The sequence below is a fragment of the Phaethon lepturus genome, unplaced genomic scaffold (assembly GCF_000687285.1).
Source record: "Phaethon lepturus isolate BGI_N335 unplaced genomic scaffold, ASM68728v1 scaffold12046, whole genome shotgun sequence".
Taxonomy (NCBI): domain Eukaryota; kingdom Metazoa; phylum Chordata; class Aves; order Phaethontiformes; family Phaethontidae; genus Phaethon; species Phaethon lepturus.
Genome location: NW_010544141.1, coordinates 9940 through 19531, shown reverse-complemented (window position 1 = coordinate 19531; position 9592 = coordinate 9940). Strand labels below are relative to the sequence as shown.

The 9592-nt window shown below is 41.7% G+C and overlaps 1 protein-coding gene across 1 annotated transcript in view; it reads right to left on the bottom strand.

The window, feature by feature from the left end:
* Positions 1-278: 278 nt before the first annotated feature.
* TXK (TXK tyrosine kinase) overlaps positions 279-9592 on the bottom strand; it is a 14780-nt gene continuing 5466 nt past the window's right edge. The window contains exons 7-14 of the mRNA XM_010288581.1: positions 9406-9533; positions 7511-7585; positions 6383-6554; positions 5447-5663; positions 4447-4511; positions 2282-2400; positions 1665-1822; positions 279-347 (exon numbers count right to left, since the gene is read on the bottom strand). Of these exons, the coding sequence (XP_010286883.1) occupies positions 279-347; positions 1665-1822; positions 2282-2400; positions 4447-4511; positions 5447-5663; positions 6383-6554; positions 7511-7585; positions 9406-9533 (1003 nt within the window). The remainder of the gene's footprint in view (positions 348-1664; positions 1823-2281; positions 2401-4446; positions 4512-5446; positions 5664-6382; positions 6555-7510; positions 7586-9405; positions 9534-9592) is intronic.

Sequence of the window (9592 nt, the reverse complement as noted above, 5' to 3'; positions counted from 1 at the left end):
AAAAAAAAAAAAAAAAAGGCCTATAAGGTGAGTAAGCCTGGTTACTTCTTCCCAGACAGATTTTTCTCCCTAATCATGAAAACAAAGCCTTGAGAGTCCCAAACCAGTCTCTTGAGGTATCTTTCTCAAAAGAGTAAAAATCAGGCCAAACCTCAATGTGTAGGATGCTGATACTGCAGTTTAAGTGGAGACAGCTGTAAAAGGCTGAGGGTTTCTGCATCAGCTACATTGACATGCCTAATGCTAACCTTTCAAATACACTCCTGTAATATCTCAAATTACCCCATCTCTGTTATATCTGTGAGGGTCTCTATTAACTCTGCAAAAGTAGGACGTCCTTCAGGTTTCTGAAAAGAAAAGCAGAGGATTAATTTATATCAGCAGATCGATCAATCATACTACCAGACTTCAGAAGATGATTACAAGTACATATGAGCTATCACTCAAAAATTACATTTTATTTTATTAATACAGAAGAAAAGATCAAGTTTATCATTTGAGGGGGAAAAAAACTCTACATGACACCAGCAGTGTGAGCACAGCCACTTTTCCAAGTGTTCCTAAGATTTCTTTATATTTATTTCAATTCTGGACCTGAATTCCTATAAGATTTCTCCCCTGCAACAGGTCACTAGAAAGCACTACCTCTCATGAAACCACAATACTCAGGAATGTTTTCTGGGCTGTTGAAAAAGGATCTTCACCGTTTTATCATCTGATGTACTACAGCTCAGCATGGAACAAACGCCTGGGTGATGGAAGACAGGAGAAGAGAGAACTTCTTGCCCATCTTCTCTCTGCTGGCTGGCATCCCGATGGATGTTTGCAGTAGGAAAGCAAGCTAGATTCAGTTTATATTTATTTCAGTCTCTTAAGCTTTTTTTTTACTCAGGGTCTAAAATTTCATATAGAGTTAAAAGATGGGCAAGGAAGGAGAGGCAGGATCAAGGAAACAATGGTAGCAACAAGGTTCCCCAGCTACTCTCAGTGTACGCCTGCCTATTCATGTGAAAGCATTGCACATAAAGCTCTTCTGAAAGCACTTTTTATCTAAAATTAAAGATTCATTTCCTGTAGACCACTAGAGAAGGAGGGAGCTTAAAGGATTATTCAGATGGAGAAGCTGGCGAAATCAATGTTTTGATACCAGTGTAGAAAGAAATAGATGCTGGAGAAGTGGAGAAAGAACATCGAGTACTAAATCAGAGTGCAGCCTAGCAGCTGTAGTGATGTACAGGGGTACTGATGTACACCTGAAAATCAGGGTTTAAAATCCTCATTTAGTGGGCATACACACTTTGTATATGAATGTGTTAAGTTTATCTTTCAGAGGAGAGCTAGAGAAAGCTATGCATAATATGGAGGCATGAAAAAGGTAATACACTTGATGCAGTAGAGAAGTGGGACAACAGGGGCACGTTCAAAACCAGGGATGGTCTAGACCTATTGTACTGATGATGTGCGTTATATTTACTAGGTGCAACAGTCAAAAGAAACAGAGGTTTGTAAACCTAGGTGTGATTTGTGAAAAGCATAGTGAGAGATACCGAGGATGCCACAGATACGAAATAAGGATTTAATGCCTCAATTTTTTAAGATGGCTTTTAGATCCACATTACAAAATAACAATAAAGTAATGCCGCAGGAGAAAAAGGGCAACAAACCTCGTGCCAGCAGCTGTACATGACTTTGTACACAGTATGCGATGCCAAATGTGGTCGATAAAGTCGGTTACCCTGAGAAATCTCACGGACAACTTCAGAATTTGACTTCCTTTCAAAGGGCATTTTGCCTTCTGTGAAAACTTCCCACATCAGTACGCCTAGAAGTGAACCGAAATATTTAGGACAAAACAAAAACCCCAAACCCACAAGCTGTTTAACATTAGAAGAACAAAACCCACACTTGATTCTTTGTGTATTGAAAAATGCACGAAAATATGGGCACCCTGAGCTGAAGGAAGAGACACAGCCAAAAACATTTTCAACTAATATAATTCTGCTCTCTTTTAAGTCAGCTAAGGTGGTGGTCCGTGAAACTGAAATGAATATACATTCGGCTAATGGGGATGAACCAAGAATGCACATTTCAGTCAAAATCTAAGTTTTAGGCGCAGAGCCTTTCTATTGAAAAACATACTTGTCAAATATAGGCAAGATTTGAAAAATGGGAAGGACTAAAACTTAAGATAGGTAGCATGAGTAAAAAGTCACACTTTCCTAAATCGCATCAGTAGTTTTAGGGAAGCACGGTATGTTGCACATTCATCTAATCAACTCACCAAATGACCAGACATCTGACTTGCTGCTGTATTTTTTGAAATGAAAGACTTCAGGAGATGACCATTTGATTGGAAACTTGGCACCTGAAGAGCTGATATATTCGTCATCGATGACATACCTAAAGAATAACAGGAAACGGCATATATTTGAGTCATAGTTGAAGGGCAAGCAGTTATGGCAACATTTCCACAGATGGTTTGTAATTCCATAAAAACACAGTGGCAGTTTAGAAACAAGGAAATTGTATCACTAATTTAGTACAAAATGCACACAGATACCCACACTGTAAGTTATACACTTAAAGAAGTTTCTGTTTAAATAAATTATTTGAAGTGTTCGTGAGAAGTGTGTCAGAATAAAACATTTTACTACCATCTGTAAGACTGTCATCGTCATCTTCTGCGTATGTATTGATAGGACACATCCCTTCACCATGGGAAGGAAAACCAGCAGCAATAATTACTGTCTCTCTTTAAAAAAAGAGTCCACCCTTTCAACCACTTGTACCCCAACACTACTGGCAGAGGGCTACACTTTGTAACTGCCCAACTTCACAGATGTAATTTCTGGCACGTTGTTGCAGAAAGAAATGTTCATCACATATGAGGCAACAGCTCTTGCAGGTGCACTGGAAAAAGTAATTTTCTTTGCCCAAGCTTATAGGAGCTGACCTCCCAGATAAGACGAAATGATGTGCCCAGTGCAGGCACTTATAGGGCAACATTCTGAAAGGCCACTAGACTGACTTCTACATACACAGAAGCTCTGTACACATTTTCGCAGCATTACCGTTCCTGAGCAGATGACAGATGTGCATTTGTTCTCACGGAAGGCATAAGGCATTGGCACCTTTTAAAGCTCCTTTTAAAGGAGGTCGCATTGGGAGAAATCGTCTCTTTGTCTGCCTTTCTTATTTTGGCGCAGGCATAGAAAGATGAGAGGTTACTGGATTGGAACTTACGAAATACAACAGTACAAAATAAGTAGTGGCAGTTGTGTGAATAATTAAATTGAGTTCCCGTCACCTCTCCATGGTCTCCCCAGGAGAGCGAGTGCCGTGTCCTAGAGCCACACCACTGGCCTCCCTCCATTATTCTCAGACGGGACCCTGACGGCCCTTTGGTCTCTTACTCTGTTTTCCGGTGCATTTGGATGAGTCCAAACCCCCGATACTGACCTTACCCCTTTGGGGAGCAGTGCAACCAGCCGGCACTGCCGTGGTATAGGACGGCCTTTTGGAAAACAAGTATTTAGCTACGAACTGCTGGGGTGTTGTAATCCTTCGGTTAGAAATAGGAGGCGAAACCGGAGGGAAAGGCAAGCAGCATGGCTCTGCTGACCTGACGACTTGCAGCCGCAAGGTGAGTGTCACCCCCGCCTCCCACTCAGAGCCACGCGCTGCCTTTCGCCCTCAAAGGGGAGCCGATTCAGCCTACTAATCCAGAAGAAAAAAAATACAGATGGTAAAGCAGAGAAGGAGAGAGCTTGGTGCTGGGCTTGCAAGGGGAAAGAAGGAAGGAGACAACCCTTTTGGGTGGCAGCCGGTCATTCGGCCAGCTCAGGTATAAAATACAGCACATCCTCTGGGGGAAGTCTGTGAGGGCAGAGCTACGTTTCTCCGGCCCGTGCTTGCCAGAGTGCATGTTGCTTGCTTTCTCCGTATCTGGCTGGTCCTCTCATTAAGCAGAAAAACCACTTCCCCGCTACAGCAGCGCACAGCACGCTTCCTGCCCGCCCTGCCGGTCCTCCCTGCCTCCGGCCTGGCCTACTCCGCTGCCGCCACCGCCTCTAAAGGTCAGCGCCGGCGCCCGGATCTGTCCCTAGGGACTTTCTGCCCTCCCCGCTGCTCAGAAAGGCTGGGGAACTCGTTTCTTCAAGCTTCTGGCAGCCCTGTGCGCGCTGGGCGCTCCTCTGTCCGTCAACTACTTCTGAAGCTCGCCAGGCACTTTGTTTACGTGTCTTACGCTCATCAATAGCACGGGGAGGACACAACATCCAGTTCGTGGCACAAGAGTTAAACAACATCATAATTTCCATCAGAATTCAAAAATTGACTGCAGCAGGATTCCCCAAATCAGCAAAGCAAGCAATGAGGTCAACTCAAGGTCACGCTGCAGCTGACTGAGAACGGGTACTCGCTAAACCTGCCTCAACGGCCTCGTACCTCGCCATCCCAAAGTCGGATACTTTGACGATGTGCTCAGCGTTGACTAAACAGTTTCTTGCAGCCTGGGGAAAAATGAGAGAAACGCGTCTGAGATCTGTGCTAAAGCATTTTAAGAAAAATACAACAGATGATTGTTTTTGTTTCCTGCTCAAAAATATAAGTGAGGCTTTGGCTCTGAGTGGGTGAATATGTTTCGCTACTGTGTAGTTATACATACATAGCCTTTATCAGCTTAAATGCTTGTAGTATGAGTTGCAAGATTTTTACATATTCCTGTGTGGTAAAAGAAATTTTAGGCTGCAGAGGCTAGTTATCCAAGCAGATATTTTCCCAAACACTAGCATTAGGACATTCAGTGTGAATTTTAAAAAATATTTTTGTGAGTTTTTAACTGCAGAAGTAAGGAGCTGCTTGGAAATTTTCAAGATTTTACATTTCTTCAAGCAGCTAGGGAGGAGAGCAAGAAGATTTCCTCTCTGCATCCAGGGAGGAATTTCAATACTCAGTGAGCATTGGGGGGGAAAATAAAAGCAGAGAGTAAAGAAATAAGCTCTTCTCCTATGGTTCCCTGTCTATGAGGGGTAAGACAGAAAAGCCACCCATACACCCCAGCAGTAAGGACCAGAAAAAATGTAGATAGAAAAAGATATTGTTAAAAAAAATATCCTCATTGTTGCTGACCTTTTCTACTGCTGTGATTTTGGTTGTGTTGTAATCACTGCATGATAGTCTTGTGTTGGCATGTCTTAACACCAGCCTGCTCCATGCTGATATCCAAATTTTCCCTGACTTCTCTCAATTATCAGTAGTTTTTCCAGCTCTCCATGGAGAACAGAACAGCTGAAAAGTTTTGGTTTACAGCCAGAAATACACTGTTGGCTTATTAGATAGTGCAGGACTGAAGTCTTACAGGACACATTAGTGCCCTATAAAATGCACTGGCATGTTCTATACTGCCAATATTTACCAAGAACCTCATAAAACCTATTGTACTTACTAAATCACGGTGAATAAAGCTATTTCTTTCCAGGTATTCCATCCCTTCGCACACATCCTGGCACATGCTCAACAGCATGTCTCTGCTGAGTTTCCCTTGCCTTTGCCGAAGGTAGTTGAGCAAGCAGCCATTTTCCATGAATTCAGTCACAACGTAGAGAGGCTTGTGGTGTGTGCACACTCCGTAAAGCTGGACCAGCTTTGGGTGGGAGAGTTTCCTGTTTAAAAACACAATTTAGACAGGCTATCATTTTTCCTTGGAGGGTAACTAGACTTTTGACTCATGATAATTTTGAAAAATACTTTCAGTACTTGATGAAATTTTTTGGTTTCAACTGGCCTCAGAGTTTTCCCGCTATCTAACACATTTCTGCCTACAATTTCCTCCAAAAAGTTTGCTCTTTGAATTCATAGTTGTTCATGAGTTATATAACTGCAGTGAGTGGAAAGCTTGATTTGGATGATGTGAAATGGAAAGGTCTAGTTATGCCTTGCTTTCAGAAAGGGAACATGATCCTGCAAGGGTTGTTCTTTTCTGGGCCGTGCCAAGACCTAGTCTGGATAATTCCGTAATTTGCAAAATTAGCAGAAATGGTAAGATAGTTTCTCAAAAGCTTCAGTTAGGTATGAGCTCTACCAGTGGTCCTAGAGGCACTGAATTATGGATAAAAGAATAGTTGTAGGAGCACATTTATCAACACATTTATTCCACACTAAGCTCCACAGCGCAAAGCAGTGCATCCTCTAAAGAAAGATTCTGGCAATGGGCGCGACAAACATTTGCTGCAGTCAGATTCAGATCTTTGTATCTTCTGTCCTGCACGTCCACCATTCCCATCAAACTGGTATTGTCTGTTTGTTTTAAATGGAATTAAGTTCTATTCATTTCTTGGCCACCTCAGTGCCAACTATTGAATATAATAGCTTTGGTACTTACATCATCACTTTGGCTTCCTCGATGAAATCATCTTCAGACATTGCACCTTCATTGATTGTTTTGATGGCAACCTTGATGGTTGCTTTCCATTTACCAAGCTGAACAACTCCAAACTGCCCGCGCCCAAGTTCTTTCATGAATGTCAGTTCAGATGGGTTTAATTCCCACTCCTCTATAAAAGCAACCCAATATGTTACAGAAGTCAGGTCGGCTTTCCTGAGCCGTGCTCCAGGAGACATGCCTTGCCGTTTGCAGTTAATGCACGGAGCAAAACATCGCAATTGTTCATCAGCTATAGCATGAGTTTAAAAATATCTGAAAATTTCCACATGCTTGTTTACATGTGAATGTTTACAGCTTGTAGAATGTGATTAGTGTTTAAATTGCTTCATGTAGGAATGTCTGAGGCTTGAAGATAAGGCAACTGTTTGGCTTTGATTACATATGAGAACTCTTTTGGCATTATTGTATGTGATGTTTTTAACCGAACCGGTCCCGGATGGGTAGTATTGCTACAGAAATAGTGACTGGCTGCCTCTACTGTAATAACCACAACAGTTCTGCCCTTCAGAAATACTAAACCTTGAGATTCATGGGAACATATACAGGGAAGATAGGTGATTTTGGAGGTTCCTATAATCAGCCAGATAATATTAACTTCCTGATCTATATATACACAAAACTGGCATTTACTGTTTTCTAATACTGTACAAGATTCCATTCTTATTTCTAAAACTTGCAGAACTGACAAAGAAAATCTTCCCCATAAATAATATTAATTTCAATTTCCTAAGCATTTCAATAAATCAAATAGCCTTTGAAAAGCTATTAAATGTATATTTGAGTCTTAGGCCTGCTTAAAAAAGTCCAGATAGCTCTGAAATGCATGAGTGGTTGTAAGAGAAGCGCAACAGTCGCTGAACAGAAGGACTCAAGTGAGGTGTCTTATTTGGTTCTGATGCCTTACCAGGAAATGACTATCTGTGGTGAATATGCAGCTGTTTATGTGTTTCCTGTTACTGGGAAATTTTACAGATACAACTTAATTATTAGCTGGGTGAATGTAATCTAAATACTTGCCTAGAGAGATACCAAATCTTTACGAAAACAAAAATTTTAAAAAATTACCATAACTAAATCCTGCTGTTGCTGGTGAAGAACATGCAATTGATCCAACTGGATGTCGGAGGCGAGTGATAAGACCTATAGGGGACAAAGCAACAATATTCTGTTGACCAATTATTCTGATTTAAAGTACACTACGTTGTACCTCTTCTCAAACAAAAATATTTGGAATCTGATTTACATTTCTTATTTCTTGAAGTCACTTTTTCTTACAGTTTGTTCAGATAAAGCACTACAGTGAAAAGAAATGGAGGAAGGCTATTCAATAGGGCCCTGGCTACAGAAGTATTTATACTTCCACGCAAACAAAAGTGACACTCTTGCTTATTTGTATGATGTTAGTAATCTTAAATAATACTACATAAGCACTACAATACTACATCACCCACCTAGGTGGTCTCTTCCAACATGATTTCTCAGGATTGTTTCCCAATGCAAGAAATATTTTGTGTTTGTCATCAATTTTCTTTCAATTCATGAGCCAACAGTACCAGTGAGTACATCCCTCACCAAGGACTCCTTGCATTCATTCATTCTTTCCCCTGTTATTTTCAGGTCCTTTTCGACTTCATGGATTCCCTACAATTCCCCTCCCTCACGCAAAAGGTTCTGTCTATTCCTGCACCTTCCTTCCTCACGAGTAGTGTGTTTTCCCATCTCCACTCATTCAGGGTGAAAACATTTTATATTGTATTAAAATGATGGGCAGAACCAAGATGAAGAGCATGTTTTAATGCTAAAAATTGTAAAAGGCAGCTGTCAACCAACAATTAGAGGTGGCTGACTCTGGCAGGCTGCAAATCAGTATCAGAGTCCTTGTGCTCCCTAATTCTGCTTTTGATTGTTTGTGAGGTGGTGTGCTGGTTTTGGCCGGGATAAAGAGAATTTTCTACGTAGTAGCTAGTATGGGGTTGCTTTGGATTTGTGCTGAAAACAGTGTTGATAACACAGGGATGTTTTAGTTACTGCTGAGCAGTGCTTACACACAGTCAAGGTCTTTTCTTCTTCTCACCCCACCTCACCAGGGAAGAGGTTGGGGGTGCATAAGATGCTGGGAGGGGACACAGCCGGGACAGCTGACCCCAGCTGACCAAAGGGATATTCCATGCCATATGACATCACGCTCAGCATATAAAGCTGCGGGAAGAAGCATGAAGGGGGGGGAGCATTTGGAGTTACGGCGTCTGTCTTCCCAATGCATCATTACGCATGATGCAGCCCTGCTTCCCTGGGGATGGCTGAACCCCTGCCTGCCCATGGGAAGCAGTGAATGGATTCCTTGTTCTGGTCTGCTTGCGTGCACGGCTTTTGCTTTACCTGTTAAACTGTCTTTATCTCAACCCACGAGTTTTCTCACTTTTACTCTTCTGATTCTCTCCCACGTCCCACCGGGGGACGTGAGCGAGCGGCTGCGTGGGGCTGAGCTCTTGGCTGGGGTTAAACCACGACAGGTTTTTTTGGTGGGTAAGTTGCCAAAATCAGTAAAATGCTGCCTGCTGATGCATAGCATATCTCCTGCTTTTCTTAAATTGTATGCAGGCAAATCACTGCGTTGTGGACAAGGAAAGAATTATGATCAAAGTTCATACAAGTCACATTCAGTCAAATATGAATGAAGTGAATACAGAGCAGGTAAACACATTAGGCTTCTAGCTTTGTAAAATTCATTTAATTAATGTAGATGAGTTTGGTAGCTTCACTTCCCCCATGGTATATGCAGACTGCAGCTACGACTTTGGCAGAAAGGGTCATGGTGTATTTGAATTTGTTAGCAATAGAAAAACTATGTTTCTCTTTTTATAAGGAAAGTATTAGAGGAAGAGTGATTTCCAGCCTCTCAAAGTCCTGAGGAGCTTCAGATCATCAGTTATATAACCTTATCCGCTTACATGCATTACCTGCAGCATTGTGTTGATGATACTGGATGAGGTCAGGAACAGATGAGAAGAGATATTTTTCTGCTACATAATATTGTCCCAAGTGGTTTTTCTTAATTTGATAATGTCGGATGTCTCCAGTGTGACTTCTGAAATCCACAAAGAATTAGAATTTTCAGCAAAAATAATTTATACTATAAATCTAATT